Source organism: Pithys albifrons, chromosome 4 (assembly GCF_047495875.1).
Source record: "Pithys albifrons albifrons isolate INPA30051 chromosome 4, PitAlb_v1, whole genome shotgun sequence".
In the NCBI taxonomy this organism is placed as follows: Eukaryota; Metazoa; Chordata; class Aves; order Passeriformes; family Thamnophilidae; genus Pithys; species Pithys albifrons.
In genome coordinates, this window is record NC_092461.1 from 68,289,812 (window position 1) to 68,312,258 (window position 22,447).

Sequence of the window (22,447 nt, forward strand, 5' to 3'; positions counted from 1 at the left end):
AGTTGCAGAGAGATAAAAGTAGAAAAAACAATTGAATATAAAGTATGATAACCAATATGTTAAAGACAATTCTAGTCCCTAGGAAATCATATATTCTCAATTGGTATGGCAAGATACAGAATATGTAATAAACATAATACAGTCACACCACTGAAACTGTATTCTGTGCTCAAGTGAGAAATTTCTTTCCTGTGTCATACTGTACCAACCATCTTGAATTTTTGTTTATTGCAGAAGTAAGGAAAAGGACCTTTCACTCATCTAAAGGTAGGTAAATGCCTTACAGAGGAGAATACTGCTCTCATCTCTGATTGGAATAAACTTATGCTGAGTTTTCCATTTTTTTACACTTGCATCCAATGCCCTCAGCCTTGCTTAATTGCTCCATCAAGAGCAGAAGTATCTCACCTGAAGCACCTTTCTCCCCCTTGTTCACTCCATCAGCCAAACCTCTCTTCTGCTGGCATGAGCTCCACTGAATTTTAGTGGCCTTCTCAAAGCTAAGTTTCTTCCGTTTCACTTTCTGTGGGGTCAGTGTATGGCACACCAGCATTGAGGAGCACAGCAAGATCCTGGAGCAAGAGCTATTGTCTTAGGACCACACCCCCACAACACCAAGACTTGGTTTCTTCCTCACAGGGCAGCACACATGCTGGTAAATCCACTCTGCTTCACTGAACCAGATGTGTTTACAAGGAGGGTCAGTGCTGGCTCCAAATTCTTTTCCATGTGCCACTACACAGCACAGGAAAAGCTCACATGTAACAGAAATGTCACTTGACCAGAGGTCTAAGCCACATCACAGAAGGGCAGACAAAGGGGCAACAGAGAATCCTCACTGACCATTTTCAGCATAGAAACTAACAGATTTCAAGTCAGATTGAGGTCACCATTTTAAATCAGATGTGGTAAACTGCAGTAGTTGTCTCTAAAGATAGACTGCACCTACACATTAACTGTACTCTAGATAGAATAGTCTTGTTGACCATCTACAGAAGTACAAAGCTGCCCTTCAAGCAGGCACAGCCTTTTTAAAACACTTTGAAGACCATGTCAGTACTGCCAGGTTGGCACTCTACTGATTTTGTACCTCTTCAAGAAGCTGAGGTTACATATTTCTGGGCACATATTCCCTGATAAGGTAGCACAAATAGATTACAAATGATAATAGAATTATGAGTGGGGCTGAGGCTTACTCTAGTGGAAGGGGAAAAGAAAATTTGCTATAGACACCTAAATCAAGAGATGAAACAGTTTATACCACTGAAAGTCCTGAAAATAAAGAAACAGCAAAATTATGCTTGCAAAATAAAAGAACGATGGGAGAAGAAAAAAAGGAAACAGCAGCAGAGAGTTATCTACAGCAAGGTAAAGACTGAAACACATTTTTTTTCCATGAAAGTGTGGAGAAAAAGCCACAAACAGCACATTATTACCGATGAAGACATTTGAAGCAGCATGGATCTAGGACTTTTTCAGAAACATAAGCAAATACTGTGGCAGAGGGATGAGAACTGCTCCCAGGGAAATTTATTGGGGGATTTTCAGAAGAGGCAAGTTCTCCTGGTCAGGGTTAATGGGAGCATTGCTGTCTACTGCCTGTCTTGCAGAAACCATCAACCACCTACAGACCAAGAGAAATGGGCTTAATGTTCACCTCAGTCTGGTTTGGTGCTTCTCCACTGGTGCCAGAACAGCCATTGGAATCTCTCACAAAGCTAATCCAAATACAGCTGGACAGGAAAAGGATGACAAAGTGCCAGACCAGCAATACAGCAGAAGAGTTGCTTAAAAGGCAAGTTTTCCTACACCCCTTGTGGGCTGTAATGCCTCTCTCTAGCCTTTGCACAGTTTAGCAGATCTTCTGCAATGATAGGTCTGGAGTTACAAAAATGTACTTCGAATCCCATTTGCATATTCTGCTACACCACAATAGCACATTCAAATGACTCTTGCAATGTATTTTGAACAAGTTGAACACAGAACATCCAATATAAGATTTCCTCTTTCTCCTGCCCATCCCCTTCCTGTGTGTTTACCAAAAACTTTCACTTCCTCAGTGACACTGACACCAGCTCTGGCAATCACTTATCCCTGGTTCTCCAGCTCTCGTCCACCCACACCTGAATCACAGCTACTCCAGGATACTGAGCACTTACTGAAGGATTTTAAAAATCCCTTCACAACACCTGGTAAGGCTGGGGCTGCCCTGTAGAAAACCATTTTCAATCCACTACATCTAATGAATGAAAGCCTCATGATGCTGGTAAGGGATACACCAGCCAGCAATGTCAATAAATTCAATAGATGTGCTACTATCCAGATATTTCCCTACTTTGCTGATATTACTAGGAAGTATTTTCTTTGTCTGAATAGAGTAAAACAGTCATATGTCAGACCTACTAATTTATAAATGTGTTATCATTACATAGCACTTAAACATATTCTTTAACTTTTGATATTAATTTTGTTCTAAGCCCACAGAACAGTTATACAGGGAAAGAACTAACCTGCTTAGCAGACAAATATACTTCTGCACTAACTCCTGTAATACCATATTGCTTCAGTTTAATCAGCCTAAGATAAAACCTGAATAAGAGTTCATTAAAAAAGATTACTAAACAGGTTTGTATCACTTATCTACAAACTAATGAAAAAAACATGAAAGGCAAAGCAATATATTGTAGATGTCACATCAGAAAGCCCACTTAACAGATTGTTTTTGTTGATGAACTTCCTTAAATAGCTTTCTGTTAAACCAACGAAGGAGAAGGTAAAAACACATCCCAGAGGGAATCCATTCCCTCCAAACTTTTAGCATTTCCATCCTTGGAGCAGTCTGCTAAAATAGAGAAAACTGCAAAAAGTGCAATTTCAGAAGAGTAGCTCCACCCCATACTGCAGCCTGTGAGGTGAGCTATCACATTTTCCAGTCTAAGATTGCACTATTTCCTATCACAGCTGGCCTTAACAAAATAAAGTAGCAAATTCTGCAACATATTTACCACAGGAAGAACTACCCTCATGCAGCAGAGACCATAGAGGAAGAAGGACACTTTGTTCAGACTGTTTATCATTTGAGTCCTTTGAACTGAAGAAGTAAGATAGTAAGCTGCACAAACACAGGAACCAATTGCAGATACTTAAGATGCCAGCAGCTTGAAAAAGACAGGCAATGCTGACCTAAGGAAGAGCAAATGCTGGCCTTAATGGTACTAGTCTGCCCTTTCCCCCCCCCAGAGGAATAAGAGCTAGCCATTATCCCCGGTATCCCCGGCACCTTTCCCTGGTCTCCTCCTTCTTCTCTCCCAAGTAAAGTGTTACTGCCAAAATACCATCTCTCTTTTAATGTTTGGCTAACAAAAATAACTGATCTCTTTACCTCTACAAGTCTTTCTTTAGGGCACAGAACAAATAAAGTATCTCATAAATATTTGGAGGAAATGCTTCCAGGACAAGAATAATTTTGCATTTGTGTTTTGTACCATGAACCCACATTTTTCAGGAAAGATGCTGAACACAAACGTGAATAATTCAGTATCGGAAATTACAGCATTTAATGACAATGTCAACAGGAAATATATTTGAATCAGGCAAAAATAAATATGAAAGCACCGACCTTTTCATCCTTCCCTGAAGGACAATGAAGTTTAAACTAAGAACAGTCAGACTAAGGATAGTTACATTGCATTTGTCTTTTATTAGTAGAAGCTGACATCTTTAAGAAGGTACCATTACTGTTTATGGTGTGGCAGTCTCCTTCTCCCTGTATATGTCACTAAAGACTGTTTTCATATGAATGTAATTTTTTATCTATATATTTTCCTATGGTATAGCTTAGCAAGTCTGGAAGCTTTTCTCTCTAAACCATCTCTAGCACTCCTGCACTCTCATCAAAGAGAGGACAGAAATAAATGGGAAAAGTAGGAATATGACCAGCAGGAGAGAAATCCTAATTCTCAACAGGGCAACTGTTTTTTTCTGCAGAACAAAATCATTCTTCTTAGAGATGGAAACTCTACAGAGGTAAAATTATAATAAATACTACTTAACAGAGTCACATGGTTTGGTGTAATTATTTACACACTAAGCTCCATAGCTTCAAGATGAAGTATCATCCCCTGCATACAAAGCTCACACCACCCTCAGGATCTCTGACCCATGGATTCTCCTCCCATCTCTTGCATGACCACATGAGAGTTCATACCCTTTGGGGATCACTGTTGCTGCACACATAACATCTCTGCATACAGCCATGTTACTACAGCAGAGTGCTAGGAATCCTAGTCTACATCTAAAGCCCACTCTACGCTTTTCTTCTTTCTTTTTCTTTCTTTCTTTCTTTCTTTCTTTCTTTCTTTCTTTCTTTCTTTCTTTCTTTCTTTCTTTCTTTCTTTCTTTCTTTCTTTCTTTCTTTCTTTCTTTCTTTCTTTCTTTCTTTCTTTCTTTCTTTCTTTCTTTCTTTCTTTCTTTCTTTCTTTCTTTCTTTCTTTCTTTCTTTCTTTCTTTCTTTCTTTCTTTCTTTCTTTTCCTTATCTGCTTGTCTTCTGTGTTCATTCAGTTTTGCAAAGGGCTCCCTAAACCCCAAGAGTGAAGAAATAAAGTCACTCAGTCCCTCAGAATATGCACATATGGAAAGGAGGAAAGATCTCATCCTCTACCCAGATCACCTAGGCCTTTGACAAAAATATGGTCAACATACGTTCATCCCAAACTCACAAAGATTTCTGTTACGATTCCAAATAACATGCAGTGTATAGGCAGCTCCTTTTTGTGATAGAAATAGGATAATATCTGAGATTAAATACAGCAGTTCCTAAACTTTCCTGAATAACTACAGAGAGGTCAAATGTTGCTTCCTGATGTGCACCACAAGAAGGGCCAGATGTAGCATCTCTGGTCTTGTGAGACACCCCACTGAAGATCAGATAATAAGCTGATCTTTGTCAAAGTCCAAGTTTGAGAGGACCCTGGACTTTTTTTCATTTGCCTGTTTAAGGAATTGCTTCCCCTGATACTTGCTGTTCTATGATGTCATTAAACTTACAGGAGTCAATATGGCCATGAGGAGATAGGTCACTTCAATTACATAGATAAGTTGAGAGGGGAAAGTATGAAATAGTTACTTATACGTTCATAAATACTTACATATTCATAAATAAATGCAAGGAATAATTTCACATTTATAGAAATTCTCTTAAAAGGGTAACATTAAACACCAGAATACTAAACATCTTAAAGGCAATGGGGTTTAACTTTGTATTGGAAAGTTTCACAATTCATTGCCTTGTCAGAAAGAGACATTGCACAACTCCACTGGTCAAGGGACTTACAAGAAAAGCCCTAAACTTCACCTTGTCCTCCATATATTTGTTTAAGAAAAAGGCTTTATTTACTCGAAAATAGAGAAAATAATAGGTTCAAATCTGCCAGCTACTGTACAAAGATGATCAATTTACACCATCATGGTTTCAAAAATAATGTATCCCAATAGCACACAATTAAATTAAATTTCCGTGTTATTAAATCAAGGATTCTTTTCTAACTAGACTATAACTCACAAAGCTAGAGAAAAAACTATAAATCTCGGAAGAGATCCATAGAATGAGATATCAGTTGATCTCAGAGTTCATTACTTTCAACCACTTCCCAGGATTTCCCAACATCCTATTACCAGTATCTAAATGATTTTTTGCCTGTCGCTACTTTTTCAGAGAAAACTGTTCATTTTTTCTCCTCCATACTTTGAGTGTTGTTGATAGTACATATTAAAAAGATACAAAGTCTCAACACATAAGTAACACCTACTCTGCCCTTTATACTGGGTGGGAAACACCAACGCAATTTTACTACTCTTTTGGTAAAACTGAGCGACATTTTCGCAACATAGCTTTGCCATTGCCCAACACAAATCTTCCACTTTTTGTTTTTATAACTATACAGCGATCGTATGATGAGTGAAGACACATTGATGTGGCACTTGTACTTTACAGATGCTTGCAACTAACATTACTATTTCTAAATTACAAAAGTCTTACAGTAACTTTATGGAATCAAGCTAAAAAAATGCAATTTTCAATTTGTACTACAGTGTGCTAAAATACATTAAGATTGGTCAGACTACTTCTCTTTTCACAAAGGTAGGAATAAAAGACAAGAGACGTGATATTGAGTAGAGATTTCAGATTAACAGCTTTGTGCTCCCTCTGTATATCCACAGGAATATGATCGGGTTAAACAAGTTTTTGGTCTCTATTGCCAACAGAAGGGAGCAAGGCAGCAAGACGAGCTCTTGCTAATGCATTCACTGCAAACACTAGAAAGATGCGTTTTCAACAGAAACTCTTTACTGAAGGTACTATATTGGTCCTAAACTAAGGAGGAACACCCTTTAGACCATTTCTTAGGCATACGATACACAATAGTAGGCTGCAAGAAACACTGCGCGGCAAACATCACAATGCCATTTTCTCACCTTTTAATTCAAAGTACATTCGAACATACAATTAAGAGGAAGCAGCTTTAGCTTGGAAGACACACCAGCAATTACTCTCCTAGAAAAAAGCATGTAAGAAGGGATGCTCAGGGACCACATCACCACACCTCAGCCAAGACTATCGCTTTGGCTTGAAACGCCGACTGCAGACTTTAATCCGCTACTTCCACACGCTTCCCGGCACGAAACAGCCCGAAGGCACCCGAGTCCTCCAGACCACAGAAGACAGGCTAAGGGGTATGAGATAAACCATGCTTTTGCGAAGGACTATTTTATCCCAAATGCAGTATTTCCCTTAAGACCCCATCCAGTCCTACCGGAAAGGTCGGGCGGCAGCTACACCTCTTCGCGGGGGCAGGAGAGAGGGCACCCCGCCGGCAAAGCGCCGGTGCCCGCGACGGGGCGGGGCGGGGGCGCGGAGGCGGCCGGGCGGACACCCCCCCTCTCCCGCCCGCAGCGCCCCGGGGGAGAAGCGGGGAGAGCCGGGACCGCCGCTCCCGGGGGAAAGCACTTACTTTCTCGGGTGCGCAAGCTGAGCGACAGCGAGCGAACTCCGCGGGGAGCTCCGGGGCGCCGAGCGGGCTGTGCCGAGGCGCCGAGCTGGGGTCCCGGGGCGCCGAGCGGGCTGTGCCGAGCGCCGAGCAGGGGTCCCGGGCGCGGCTGTGCGGGTGCGGGTGCGGATGCGGGTGCGGGCGCTGGCGTGGGTGCGGGTGATGGCGCGGGTGCGGGCGGGGCGCGGCGCGGCGCTGCTGCCCCGCCGGCCGGGACACGGGAACGGCCGGGCAGGAGCCTCGCCCGGCCCCGCGGTTGGCTCACGGCCCGCCGGGCCACTTCCTGCCGCCGGGGCCCATTTGCATGTGGGGCTGCGAGGAGAGTGCGGGGCGAGAGCGGTGGGCAGCCCCCGCCCCGGCTCCCCGTGGGGAGGCAGGCGCAGCTCCTCCGGCGGGAGAAGGGAGCGTCGCGCCGAGGGAGGCTGTGATGGGGCAGGGAATGCGGCGGGTGTCGGGGATGTCGGGACTCTGCGAGCGTCTCTGTGCCCCAGAGTGAACTTCATGAGGGCATCGAGCCTCCACTAAAAGTTACAGCTAAATAAAATCGTGTTAGTTTGAGAGACAAAACAGAAAAGGCTGTCTTGTTCCACCAGCAGCCTAAAAAACATCTTGAACTCCAAAATTTCACTATAAGCAGCTTCTAAGGTCCTTTAGAGGCTGGATTGGGAGAAACAAAGAGCAAGTAAGCTTATCTTTCAATTTTTCTTTTAAGAATGATTTACTAGCCTGATGCAAAGCAAAATAAAAATTTCACAGGTCAGCAAAACAGGAAATATAAATGACTGGACATAACAGCCAGAGGATGCGGCTGAAAAGCTGTATAAGAACTACAAGATACAATGTGTCATGTGTGTACTGCCACATGGGCAAGTTCAGGTCATGGAGATTTCAAAGGCAGGATATCAGAAGAAAAGTATTTAAGCTTTCCATTTAAAGTGTTGATGATAGTGAATGCAGTTTGGGGAACAGTCAAAGTGGTACAAAATGCAAGATATTCAAAGATACCTCTGTGAATTTTCCTGAACTCCACCAATACTGTGAGTTGAAGTAAACTGAAGAGATGGTGAGGACTTCTAAAGGGGCGAAGAAATAGCTGAAAGTAGCTCAGTGCAGCTCACACTTTGAGTTTAAGAGAAGAACCCGAGTCATGCCAGCAGAACTTAGAGATCTTCAGTGCTGCTATAAAGGCCTGCCACTCATGGTGATGTGCACATGGCACAATCCTAGTGTGTGCTGCAGTCCTGTCTCCAGCACACAGGCTTGATCCCATAGAAGAGACAGTTTATAGGAGCAGTGAAACCACAATCTGTCACATTTCTTATTCAGTCCCGGATATCCCTGGGCATCACTGAAAAGCAGTGAGCAGTACTTTCTGGTATTCTTTGAATTGTATCCTCAATGATTAAAATAATATCATGTAGATAACTCAGTGTAAGGCTAGCCTCTAAAAGTATTGTAAGGTGAGACAGTAAGGAATTCCTCAAGTTCTATTTATAAAAAGTTTGTAAATATTTTCTCCTTTCCCCCAACTTATGTAAAGGTATATAATAATTATAACCACAATAAAAATAATAAAGCAATAAAAAATAATAACAAAAAAACCCAAACAAAACAAACAAGCCATACAGCGACATTTCTTCCTATGAAAAGTTTATGCAAAAAGGAAAGACCTGACTAACTATATGTTTTCTTGGGTTTGGGGTTTTGTTTTGTTTTTTTTTTTTGGGGGGGGGGCGGAGGGGGAGAAGATTTGGATTCCAAAAGTTTATATAAAATGAGCTATTTCTGTTTGGAAGTTCACTGTTAGTGCCTCATGTTTCCATTTTCCTTTCTAGGGTAAGTGCCTTGATATTGTATCTTTCTTCTTGGAGAAATTGTGTACACATCTAACACCTGTCTTGTTCTCTCTCCTTTCCTCCTTATTTCTTCATTTCATTATTAAGGATTCCACAAGGTTTAACACTCACCTTATCCTATCAAAGTATTAGTGAAAATAAAAATTAGTTTTATAAGTCCATAATAGGGTCTATCAGTCTAGTAGAACACACTCTTGCCTGTAATGTGAATAATTTGGAAAAATAAGAATGTGCCAAATTACCCTTAATAGGCTGCTTTGCAATAGTAGATTGAGGAGGCATATTACAAACTCATCAGTTCTGCCCGAAAGAACTAATATGAAGGAGGATTAGAGTGGAAAAAATACATATATTTCATAAGAAATAAAAACAAAGACAAATTGTTAGTATAATTTGAAATGCATCATAGTTTTGTATATCCTTGTCATTGCTTATGGGAATATGTACAAAATCTACTTTAGAAACTGTAAGCAGAAAAGGAATTCTCTCTCTCATTATATATTCATCAAAAGGGGGAAAAAGCTGGTTCCAGCCTCCCTGACATCTGTAGATCAGCTGTTCATCACATGTTTTAAATGTCTTTGATCATAGGTCAAGAAAGTTGAGGGGTGTTGTAAAATGGGGCAAGAACCAAACTTCAAAGCTTGTCATTGAAGTGGAAGTCCTTGTAGGAAGGACTGTGAGTCACATTAGCCAGTTAGTGTTCACACTCAGCAATTGATTTTCCGCTTTGCAATGATTTGACTCCCAGACAGTGTCTCCACTGCTGAATTAAGCAAGGCTGCAAGGCACTGAGCCAGTATGAGGGCCAACTGGCAATGTAGGAGTCCATGTCTGCTCCTGGCATCCAGAACATGGGGACTACACCAAACTAGCCCATGTGTCCTGGTTTCTGATGGGATAGAGTTCATTTTCTTCTTATGAGCTGGTGCAGCTGGCTGTTTTGGATTTAGAATGAGAATAATGTTGATAACACACTGCAGTTTAGTTGTTGCTCAGTAGTGCTTAGCCTAAGTCAAGGACTTTGCAGTTTCCCAGGCTATGTCAGTGAGCAGGACACAAGAAGCTGGGAGGGAGATGGCAAGGACAGCTGACCTGAACTGGCCAAAGGGATATTCCTTAGCACAGAATGTCATTCTCAGTATACCAACTGGGGGAAGTTTCCCAGGAAGGAGCCACCAATGGCTTGGGGGTGGGCTGGGCATAAATCAGTGAGGGGTGATCAACTGTGTTGGGCACCACTTGTTTTTTCTTGGGTTTTATTCCTCTCTCTCTCCTTTACATTACAGTTATTACTATTGTAATTATATTGTTGTTATTATTATTGTTGTTGTTATTTTTATCATCATTATCATTATTCATATTTTACTTTGTTTCAATTATTAAACTGTTCTTGTCTCAGCCTTTGAGGTTTTGCCTTTTTCTGATTCTCATCCCCATCCCATTGGGGAGGGACTGAGTGAGCAGCTGCGTGGTATGGGTGTAACCCTGTTGCCTGCTGGGGTTAAACCACAACAGCATGTTAACTTCCAAATCAGTTCTGGAATTTTTTTGAGAGTGGTAGGTGGCCTGAGGCAGAGATCAGTCCAGCAATTTGTTACTAGACTCAGAGGAATGTCCAGTGATATTTCCTTGGCACTATTAATTACTGACCTGTAGGGTCCAGATCAATCCAGCTACATACCTGTATAGGTAGCTACTGATCACTGTTTGGATTGTGTCCAGGAGCAGGAAGTAGCACAAACTGTGGAGAACAGTGGCTCTAAGCAGTAACTCAAGTGTTGTCATGGACAATGAAAACAGGTAGGAAACTTCACTCTATATTTTATATATTACTTAATCTCGTTGCTTAGCACTTTCTACAGTATGCCTGAATACATATCCTGAGCTTAGCTCAGGTGGTCAGAGCACAGTGCTAACACCAAAATTGTGGGTTTGACTCCCATATTGGGCCAGTCTCTTCAGAGTTGAACTTGATGATCCTTGTGGGTCCCTTACAACTCAGAATAATCATAGCAGTAATAGAAGAATAATAGTCATTAAAGCATAAGTGGCACAGACAGGGTAGCAATTTGAGAGAGACCCCAAGAACACATGGCTTCATTCAATGAAAAAAAAAATGGGGGAAAGACTATTTTGTATACAATAAAGATTACAAGGATTTGAATTCTTTATAGAAGAAGAGGCAAAGATAGAGCAAAGACACAAGTAAAACTAAAACATTGAGACAACTGTATAAGCCAGAGTTTTGCAAACTCATTCTCAATTTGTTGACATGGTAAAATGTGTTTCTCTGTATATTATTTCTTCCTCAAGGTATTATCATTAAGTAGACAAAGTCCGAATTGTCAACCTACTTTATAATGATGGAGCAATTTTTAAACAAGTAGTGAAGAGTGGAGTACAAAAAAATTGCAATCTAAGTCACACAGTCACTCTTCACCCAATATCATTGTAGAAAACAAAATAACCAAAAATTTGCCAGAAAATAAAACCAGTATATTTTGACATGATTTTTTCATAATTTCCTTTGCTGTAACTTACTATTTTAGAGAAAGCCATGTTGACTTGTGTAAAAGAAATATTTACAAATTTTATCCTAAGAAATGTGCTCTTCATGTGGTAAAGATAGGTTGCTTTTGTTTGTATGTTCAAAGATAAATAAAAAATAAATTTTACTTTTGGGTATGAGGCAAGAAGTTAACGCACTTTGATATGTGGATATTCATCAGTGCCTGTTGTTGTTTCCAGTTTAGTGCCTGGGAAAACAAGCTTTGCGACACTACAAAGAAATGCAAACAAACAAACAAACAATCTTAATTTTTAATGGTAGTTCCACTGTGTTTATTTGAAATTTATCGCACAATAATTTACAATCTTGATGAATTTTATGACTAAAATTTTGGAAAATATTTAAAAGCACTTTGAGGAATAATGCACAAACCCCTATATTGATTCAAACAGCATTTGACCTGTTGTTCAGAATAACACTACACATACGTAGTAGAATAAAGTTGGGAAAGCTGTCATATTTCCTGTAGACAGCAGTCCACCTAATGCACAACCACTTAAATTTTATTACACTGATATTTTCTGGCCATAAATACTAAATTCAGCCTTTTTTGTTTCATCTTGTTACTTCCAATTCTCATTAACAACTCATCATAGCACAGAGAAAAAGTGCTATCCTTGCACACAAATCCTGAAAAATATAAAAGATCCTCTTTTTATTTTTGCTGATTTTAAATATTTTATTCACCTGCCATTACTATTTTATACATAGGAATCTTCCCCATTTTGTTCCTACTTGTTTCATGACTGTGAGCAGAAAAATTGCTGTTTATTGAATCAAAACATGTCCAACACTGGAAGCCAATTTGAGAACTACCTGGAATGAACTAGGCTGTGTTGGTGGGACAGTATCCTCAGTATCCTGATGGAGACTGAAAATGGTCTAAGTGCACTCTATAGAATATCTCAATTGCCTTTCTAAAGAAATGACAGCTCAAGTAAAGGGTTGTTTTGAATCTCATGAATATCACCTTACAGAGCCAAGAAAAGCAGCTGGCCCAATGAGTTTCTTGCAGCTTATTTGGGTAGTCAATGAGAAGGGTGAGCTGCAAACAAGTGGTTTCATCAGCCCTCTGCTTTCAAAGATTTGTGGCCATTTGCAGATACCCTTACTGGTCTGAAGAGGCTGCCCACACTAATAAAGAATGTGTTTAGTTTATGCTAAATTTAGTACAGAGTTCTGTGATCATTAATATTGAATTACCCGAAAGAACAAATTTGGGCTAGTTCAGGAGCAGATGTGTGATCATTCCAAATTAGCAAGATCACACAGTGGTGATATTTTTGTTTGCTAGGGGCATCACACCTGCTGTCACCAGCCTGGATGGTCATCCAGCCTGCATCTTACCTGTTTTGCACCACACGAACTGGTAGTTCAGAAACAACATGGTGTTTCATAAGGCAGCTTCCACAGTGGGCTGCTGTCAAAGAGTAGCTTTCCTTTTCCAGGATTCGGCATTTGCTACATAAAATTTCCTTGTGGAAAAGCACTGGACCATAATTAGTGTTGCTGTCATGCAAGAGCAGTTCAGTGTTCAAGTTGCTCTTGAACAGCTGCAGTAGCAGTAGGCAGGTAGTCCCATTCCTGGACACAGCCACACAGCAGTATGAAGCATCCACATACCCCATCCAGCTTTCATTTTCCTCTGGGACAGCACAGAATGTCAGGCAACATATGTGGACATTGAGTCAATGAAATCAAAGCTGGTAGCACTGAGGAGAATATTTGATACCAATTAAAGTTAACAACCCCTCCCCTTGTTGCACAGAGTTTGTGAGAAGTAGCTCTTACCTGGGACAGAAAATAGTTACCACTACAGCAACTCTGAGCATCAAGAAGATTGCCTTGTGTGTATAAAACCTGGAACATCCTACATTTTGCTGGTAAGTTACCCATCAGTCTGGGCTTAGAAAGGTGATAGCTACCTGTGTGTGTTGGGAGGTGACATCTACAACGTATAAAGTTCTCAGCCCATGTCCTCTGTGGACATGGCAGATGTGTTGGAAGGCTATGCTATCTGTAGTAGCAACATGGCTGCGGTGATCTCTTTATTCCCTTTCTCCTGACCTGGCACAATTTTCCATCATCAGGAATGTTGAGAGGAGGCATCGTGGATCATTTTACAGATGCTTTACTGTTGTCAGCTCAGGCTGGCTGGTCTGGCAAGTCATATGGCACCCACGTCTTTCATATCTCCTGCCCACCTGATGCTGTGCAGCCATGCCCAATACAAACACGCTGCTGAGCCCATTTGAAGCAATGGAATTGCTGAATCAGCTACTCATCAAAACGGATGATCTACTTACCTCTTCTTGCACTTAGCAGCAACTTAACTGTTGCTAGAACCCCTTGCTTTACCATCTCAGGGTGAGTCTTCAAAATGGTAGTGCAGCATGTCTAAAAGGATGGTGGAGGGTTTCTGAACCAGGCTCTCATTTGCATGCTGTGTCCTTAGCAAAAACTCAGAGAGCCAAAAGAGCAGATGGTGGCAGGGTAGGAGTATAACAAGTGGAACTACAGCCAGTCCCTCCACCAGCTGCAGCTTGATCATTTCCTGTGAAATTTGGGAGGGTCACATTGTCAGGGACAACCTGACTAATTGTTTTCTGTGGAGTGGTTGACAGCTGTTTGCTGCAACTTGAAATCACGCATATGTCGGACACAAGCAGTAAATCAACTTTTCTCTTACTTTCCTGTTCCTAGTTGTTGTTTTCCCCTGAAGCCCTTTGTATCCTCTTCTTGGAGCCAGGCCCTACTGGCTTTGGAATCCCAGCTGTGCTGTCCCACCCAATGCAGCTCTGCAGGTCTTTGCCCCAGGCTTTGAAATGTTTGAAATTTCTACTCTGAACTCCTTTGATGACACACAGCCTTGCTGTGAGAGCTCCCAAATAATGCTTTCAGCTGGAAACAAGAGTAGGAAGTAATTGTAAAAGGAAGGCAAAAAGAAAAATCTTCAACAAAACTGGAAACAGCAACTATTTCACACATACTTGAAGTGTGGAAGATGGTCACTACCAGGGTTCTTGCTCTGGATCAACTTGTAGCAAGTATCTCACACAGTGTCTCCTGAAGGCAGTGTCTAATCTAGTACAAGTTGTTCCTTAGCCGTCGCTGAGTCTCAATTATCTGGTGTGGAAGTGTTTAGGATGGGATATGAAAGGGTCAGGAAGGTGAAGTCTGAGGTAGCAGAAGATTCTGAGGGAGTAGGAATTAATGATGTTAACTGTGGGCTGACCAACCTATTCTGAGTCTATGCTAGCACATATGATCTCAAAAGCAGTTGCATTTGTCACCTGGTTTCAATATTTGGATGTCCTAGGATACTTTAGTTAGTCCAGGATGAAGTCTGTTCTTTCTGATCATCATATCTTTATTGCATCCACACTTTTGCTGCCACAGGACTGCTGGGCTTACTGGGTACCATGCACACCCTGTGCTTGTGGTTCTGCTTTTTGCCACAGTTAGCAGAATTGATTTAATAAGTGAATAAAAGTAATCCTTGTTCTCTTCTTATCTAAACAAGTCATTAAACTTTCCAAAGATTATTTGAAAGTCTGCACCAGAAGCTCCTACCCTGCTTGGATCAGCTCAACTGTTGGTGGCTTCTATGTGCATTTTTTTTTTTTTTGATAGATGGGTTTGTAGCTATGAAGAGTTGTGAACTGAAGTCATTGAGGGATGACAAACCTTTGTTGGTGTTTTGGGGTAAAGAAGACCTCCTAGGATGAGTGGAAACATATACATTTCTGAAGGGTGCATGGTGTGATCCACTGCCTTGGAGACAGACTTGCAATGAGGCGGGTTGCAACAAAGGCAGATTGCTCCAGCAGTGACACCTCTTCTGTTTTACAGACAAGGGAAAATCTTGAAAATGTGCTAAGTGGCACTCTCCAAGGGAGGGGTCTTCTGGGGATAAGAGAGCAATATTGGGACATGCTGCAGTCACAGACCTGGAAGGCTTGCAGAAGTATGACATGCAATTCAACCTGACACACACTGTGGTGGTGTGGGGGTCAGGATGTACTGGGTAGTAGTGGGGGTTACAATATAGCACAAGCCTGGAACAAACTGAGGCAGAAGTCTCTGGCACCAGCCTAGGGGTGTGCTAGAGTTAGGGAGCAGCATTCCTTGTGTACTAGTTAGTTTACTGTTAGTAAAGTACTTGGGACCAAGATGAATGCCTAAAAACTGCCAAGATAACCCAGGAAAAGAGAAGAGAAAGAAAAAAAGTGCCTTCTTGGAGCACTTATAAATAGATTGGGCTTTTGGCTACCCAGACTATTTCATTTCTCCTTGACTGTCTTTTCTGTGTGGGCAGGTTTTTGTGCTCAAATTTGTCCTCTACCTTAAAGTGAGTGGTATACTCGAGTACAATAAAGGGATACCTGGATTCTGTGCCAGGGAGTCCCCTTTCTTCTTTGAAAGTAGGTATATTTCCCTGCTCAGGATATGGTCCTCCACCATAATGATGGGAAAGCTATCAGCATCCATCCTTTCCCTTCGCTGTTGCCTCTAACCCCCTTGCAGATTTTTCCAGAGGTGTGTCTTTTGCCCTGAACTTTCCAAAGTCCCTTTGGTGTTCCCACTGAAGCATCTGTGGGAAATGGTGAGCTGTATCTTGCTATGTACTGCCCTCAAAGGTCTGCAGTGTGGTGCAGCCTCAGGAGTGGTGTCTGAGGAACACCAGCTACATTTATGGCTTCCACAGATTTATGGCTTGACTTTAGTTATCTTGGCTGTGAGTCAGTGACAGTGCTGTATTAGCAGACTGTGAGAATGCTGAGACAAAGCCAAGGGTTAAGGAAAAGACTGATGAAGAGATGTGAGGCAAGGCAGGAATCTATGTTAAGATCTATGACAAAGAAATCTGACTGGTGAGTGTCCAGCAGAGACAGCAGTATAGGTAAGATGGCATGTTTGCAGGTAACATCCAAGAATGGTTATTTTAGAACAGAATAGAGGCAAGAGGGCACTGGAGCAGACTCTTGGGATGGTACTAGCTGTGAGAGAGCCACTGAATTTATAATACACAAAAGCCACCCTAAAATTCATTGATACAAATTTAATCCATCAAAACATTCTCCTGTATGTATCAGGGCAGTGTTTTGTATTATACAGCCACTACAGTGTTGATCCAGTAATATTTAAACTGAGGTTTACTGTTGTTTTGAACAACAGCCTTGGAGGCAAGGGTGGCACTATAAATACAACTCAAATGTCAAAAGCAATTTCAGACTGAGATCTGGAGGGATTAGGCTATTGCTGTAGATGGCATGCCTGTTAAGAGATGTTGGATTAGCTAACTTAATTTTCATCCATATGAAATAACTTGACAAGCATATGGACAATTTATTTTTCTGTGGTCCATACTGTAACATTAAATTTTATTTAACAACTTCCATTAACAAGTAAAACAGCTCACACTACCAACACAAAGGAATTAGTCTAACCTGCAGTTAGGTTCCATATCACACACTGCTGTGACTGAGGCAACCCTCTTGTTTATAAGAGGTTAAATTTAACCTTGATCAAAAAAGGAAACAGAGACATGTGCTCTGTACTGCCCAAATCAACAGAGGCATACATTGCATTAGGCATGCAAATTGCTTAATGGTAAGTATGGCCAATTTGCTATTTGTGTCTCTGTAACAGCATTTCTTCAGGTGCACCTGTGAGGGGACTTGTGAAATATGCAAGCCTATGGATAACCTGAATTAACCAAATCTTAGCGTTCTTAAGTAAAATACAGTCTGTTCTAATCTATTATGTAAATTACTATAGAAATAGTTTTTCCAGCCTTTACAACTTGTGCTAAATAAAGCTGGTGAAAACTGAAAAAAACCCCAATTATTTTGGACCTGAAAAATCAAAAGGATAATGTCATTTTGAAATCTTTCAACTCACAGGAATACCACCAAATAGGAAGTTGCAAGGAGAGTGAAGCACATTGGATATCATCACCAAAAGGGCTGAGTTGGTTTCATAGAATCACACAATGGTTTGGGCTGGAAGGGACCTTAAAAATCATCTGGTTCCAGGGCCCTGCCATTTGCAGGGCCACATTTCACTAGACCAAGTTGCTCAGAGCTTCATCCAACCTGGCCTTGAACACTACCAGGGATGGGCCATCCACAACTTCTCTGGGCAACCTGTTCCAGTGCCTCTCGGTGACAGTCTTCTGCACTCTAGCAGGTCAATGTCCTTCCTGTTTTGGGGACCTCAGACCTGGATGCAGCACTTCAGGTGGGGTCTCATGAGAGGGGAGTAGAGGGACACAGTCACTTCCATCGCCCTTGTGACCATGCTTCTTGTGATGTAGCCCAGAATACATTTGGCGTTCTAGGTTGCAAGTGCATATTCCCAGGTCATATCAAGACTCATCTGCCAGCACCTCCAAGTCCTTCTTGGCGGGGCTGCTCTTGATATGTTCACCCCCCAGCCTTGTATTGATACCAGGGCTGGTCTGACCCAGGTGCAGTATCTTGCACTCGGTCTTGTTAAACCTCATGATATTCCCATGGGACCACTTCTCAGGCTTGTCCAGGTCCTTTGGGATGGCATCCTGTTCTTCAGGTTTGTCAATCACATCACTCAGCTTGGTGTAATCTGCAAATTTGCTGAGGGTGCACTCAATCCCTTGGTTAATGTAATTAATGAAGCTATTAAACACCACTGATCCCAATATGGACCCCTGAGGGACACCAATTGTCACTGATGTCCATTGAGACTGAAACATTGACTACTACCCCCAGATGTGACAGTCCCATCAACTTCTTATCCATCTAATAGTCCACTCAATAAATCCATCTCTTTCCACTTTAGAGAGAAGGATGTTGTGAGAAACTGTGTCAAAGGTTTTACAGTAGTCCAGATAAGTGACATCTGTAATCCTTCTCTTGTCCACTGATGTAGTCACTCCATCATAGAAGGCCACTAGGTTGCTCAGGCAGGACTTGCCCTTTATGAAATTCCTTCCCTTTCAGGCTCTTAAATGGGCTCAGATGGGACACAGCTGACCATATCTGACATTGTGTTCTCCTACTTCTCTGACTTCTGATTTCCTCTTCAATTTTGCATTTAGACTTAATAAGAGTATATAAAACTATGAAGATTTCATGTCTTTCTGTAAATTTTCTAATGGTCTTTATCAATAATATTATTATTCCAGAAAAGGTCCATCTTGGATAATTATTGACATCTACTTAGATGATTAATGAGATTGATTTGTCATAGGAAGATTTTTAGAGGGGAAAAAAAAACATTCACAGCAGAGGTAGATATTTCTTAATTTGCAGGTACTGCTAAAAATGTAAAATATCTATTTTACCAAGAAATACATTAAATGATTTCTCTAAAAAAGGAAATGGGCACACATTTTAAAACATGGTAGCTGTTGTTCCATGCTTGGTAATATTACTCAAAATGTTGCTCTGATTTGCTATCACCTTTGCATGAATGTAGTGCATTGTCAGGGACTGATATTACCTAGCCTCCAAAGTACCTGCCTGCCCTGATGTGTCACAAAAATGTCTGCCAACTACAGTGACAGGGTCATTGAACAACAGCCAGGTGATCTGTCAAGCTCATGATCAGAGGAATGGTTCACAGTAGTCACAAAACAGTAAAGAAATTTCTGTATGTGACAGCTACAGCCCTTTTGAGTAAAACCTGTTAAGTGACTCTTATGAGAGTGGATTCCAGAAGACTAGGATGTTGCAAAACAAATGGGAATGTGGTTGCATAGCAAGTTTGTGGACATGCCTTCTATGTTAAAGAAAAGCGAGGATTTGGAGCTTGGGTATCACTATCTGCCACCCACACAACTTTTTTTCAGAGTTGTCTGTCTTAGTCGTCTGTCTTTGTGAAAGAATAAGTCTAGTGCAAAACTTGGTATCGCTCACTTTTCTGATGTGAATAATCTCCCATTTCATACTCTCTGTACTTTATACCCACTATTGCAAAATTAATTAGATTGAGCAAGCCATTTTTGAGAGAAACTCACATCAAAACCAACTTCTAAAATAAAGCAGTGGAAAAACAACTCTCTCAGCAAAAAGCTTTTGGGGACAAATTCTTGAGGTGCTCTAGCAAAAGAGCTACTACAGAGTACATCTGGAACTATGTGGCCACTTTTCTCATGCTATTTTTTTTCCTTCCTATCTTCAATTTTCTTTTACATGCAGTATCCTAATTGCTCTGGGCTTAGCATTTTGAAGGTTTCCCTCCTTATTCTCTTTATTATTCTACCTTTTCTACTATCTTATTGTCTTTCACCCCTTCGTTAGCAATCAATTTGCAAACTGGAGCCAGTTCAGCAGAGGGCCATAAGGATGATTAGAGAACTGGATCACATGATACATGGGGGAAAGCTGAGGCCTGTGTTCATCATGGAGGAGATGGCTCAGTGAGAATCACTGTTTTCAGCTACTGGAAGATGTGTTATAGAGAAGGTGCCATGTTCTTTGATGTGCAGAATGAGATGATAAGATGCAATGGCCAGAGTTACAGCAGTCAAAATTCCAGACGGATCTAAGGAAAAGTATTTTCTTCATGAAAGTGGTTGAACCTACAAGTGCCCAGAGAGACTGTAGGATCTTCATCCTTGGAGATAATCAAAACTTCTAGACAGGGCCCTCAGCACACTAACCTAACTTTGAAGCCAGTCCTGATATGAGTGGGAAGTTGAACTCCAACATAAATTATTCTGTGGTTTTACCTTCAAATCTTTCTTGTCTGCTAATCTCTATTTTCTTAAGGCTTTGTTCTCGAATTAGCTTCATTTTAACTCATTCCACTCAAACCTTCTGCCCTACCTGGTCACCATCAGCAGCACTGGCCCCAAAGTGAGACCATGCTATTGATTTATGTGCACACCTTCCACTCTGCAATTTTTCGTCAGGTTCTCCCATGCCTGACTGTCTTTGAACTGAAAGAAGTCACTTCAGCTCTTTGCTGCTCTGCAGGTAGTGGCTGGAAGAAACCTATTGAACAACAACAAAACTGCTGGAAGAGTCACACCCAGCATTTTGCATATGAAGTTGAGCCCACCCATCCTGATGCTGTATCCAGTGTTTACACAGGACAGCACTTCCTTACACTGTATGCAGCTATTTCCCTGCTTGATATTTAAAAGCCAGATCTATAAATACCCAATTTAGTGTAACAACAATAGAAAAATCCTGATGAAAAAGCATAAAAACATAACAGAGATATTGACACATTTGTTCCAAGTATATCACTGAGGCAAAGTGTATTTAAAAAGTGCCTATTAATTAATTACATATGAACAAATATCAAAGTAGCAAATACATGAGAACTGCACGGTAGCAGTAATATATTTTTTCTTGGAAGGTGAATTTGAACAGCTGTTCTGGCTACCAACAATGGTATTTACTTGCTATTATGGAATGCAGAGCAAACTTAAGGCTACTCACTAACTGCAAACACACAAAGAAACCTTGCATGCTGAAGTTTCCTGAAAGAATCAGCCCAGAATACAAACTGCTTAGAATGATAAAATTTTTTAATTTTAGCACTTGAAAATGTGATTGACATGACAAATCCCCCATGCACAGCAGACAAAGTCTTCAAGAACTAAGCAGCTCATTTACTTTTGATCTCATGGCTTCCCTCTCATCTGCACAGTGGACAATATGAATGAAGATGAACAGGAACCAGCACAGTCTACTTCTTTAAGAAGAGAAACAGCCAAAAATCTCTGTGAAGGAGTCCCACAGGACTTCCACTGCCCAAAGAAACTGCCAGGATGAATGAGACAGATGGAGAAAAGAGGGACTCAGTGGTGAGAAATACTTTGTTGAGCAGCCACTCTTTGGTGGCATGTGCCAGGAGGGAGCAGACAGGGAGATCCCAAAACTTTGTGGACCCTCAGATGGGAAGTGTATGCATGGGATGAGGACTCATGGGAATCAAAGGCCCCAGCTGTAGAGATGAGCTTCAGCCAGGATCCCAAGACAGCTTTTCTGGCTGTCACAGTTGTGAGGGGGAGTATGTCTGTCACACTGTAGCGTGGCAGGACATGAAGGCAAAGAGAGGCAGAAGCAGATGTTTGGGGGGCACAAAGGCATCTGTAGGACAGTCTTATGGTTCTTGTTCAGTGGCTGTGTGGGTGAAGGGAAGGCTATGCAGAGAAGGGGTGTTTGACCTGGCCTCAGCTCCAAGACAGTCAGGTAGCACCTGCTCAGGACCATCACACTGCACACCTACCTCTGGCAGAAGGTGTCTACAATCCTCTGAGACTGAGCACATCAGCCAGGATGAAACTCCTGTGCAGAGGAGCCAGGCAACGCCTGCCAGAGCCTTGTCCAGCTGCAGGCACAGGCCACAGCTTCTGGGAGGCAACACCATATCACCTCCCTGGACACCACTGCTCTGCAGCTGCAGGCTCCATCACCCAGCCTGTCCAGTCCGAGGAGATGGGGCAAAGCCAAGCATGAAAGGGCAGTTTCCTTTGTTCCCTTATCATTCTCCTGCGTTGTGGCAAACAACAATGTGAACCCTGCCCTGAGGCTGTGCTGTACTAAAGGAAAGGGACAGTGGTGACCTCTGTATAAGCCATCCACAGCCCTCTGACAGAGATACATTTTGGCCAGATGAAGCAGGCTAGATACGGACAGTGGGAAGAGAATTATGTCATGTGAAAACAAGCATATTGTGTCTTAACACGGTGCTGCATATGCTTTGTGAGTGTTATCCTTTTTGACATAATCCAGTATGTGGATATGTTGAAATAGACTTTACAAAAATAAATACATACAATGATATATTTAGAAATCTAACAGGAGCATAACAAAAACTCTCTTTTCCATCCCAGCCTCACTACTTTTCAGTGATAATTTAAACAATAACTTTTAATAAACTACTCAGAAAAGTCTATTTTTGTGAACTGACTCAACTGTGTCAACCATCAAAGATAAAGGAAATAACAACTCTAAACTGGTGTATTAGGTGC

General features: G+C 41.5%; 1 protein-coding gene across 5 annotated transcripts in view; it reads right to left on the bottom strand.

Moving 5' to 3' along the window:
- LYN (LYN proto-oncogene, Src family tyrosine kinase) overlaps window positions 1–7,331 on the bottom strand; it is a 58,070-nt gene extending 50,739 nt beyond the window's left edge. For 2 of the 5 annotated variants that reach the window (XM_071554510.1, XM_071554508.1), the window contains exon 1: window positions 6,814–6,917. Coding sequence is in view for 2 of the 5 variants with exons in the window: in XM_071554509.1 (XP_071410610.1) it covers window positions 6,476–6,494 (19 nt within the window). In the remaining 3 variants the exon portion in view is untranslated. Of the gene's footprint in view, window positions 1–6,475; window positions 6,555–6,813; window positions 6,918–7,011 lie in introns of those variants that run through there. The other 3 variants (XM_071554509.1, XM_071554507.1, XM_071554512.1) reach the window with 3 other exon arrangements.
- Between the last annotated feature and the right edge of the window lie 15,116 nt (window positions 7,332–22,447).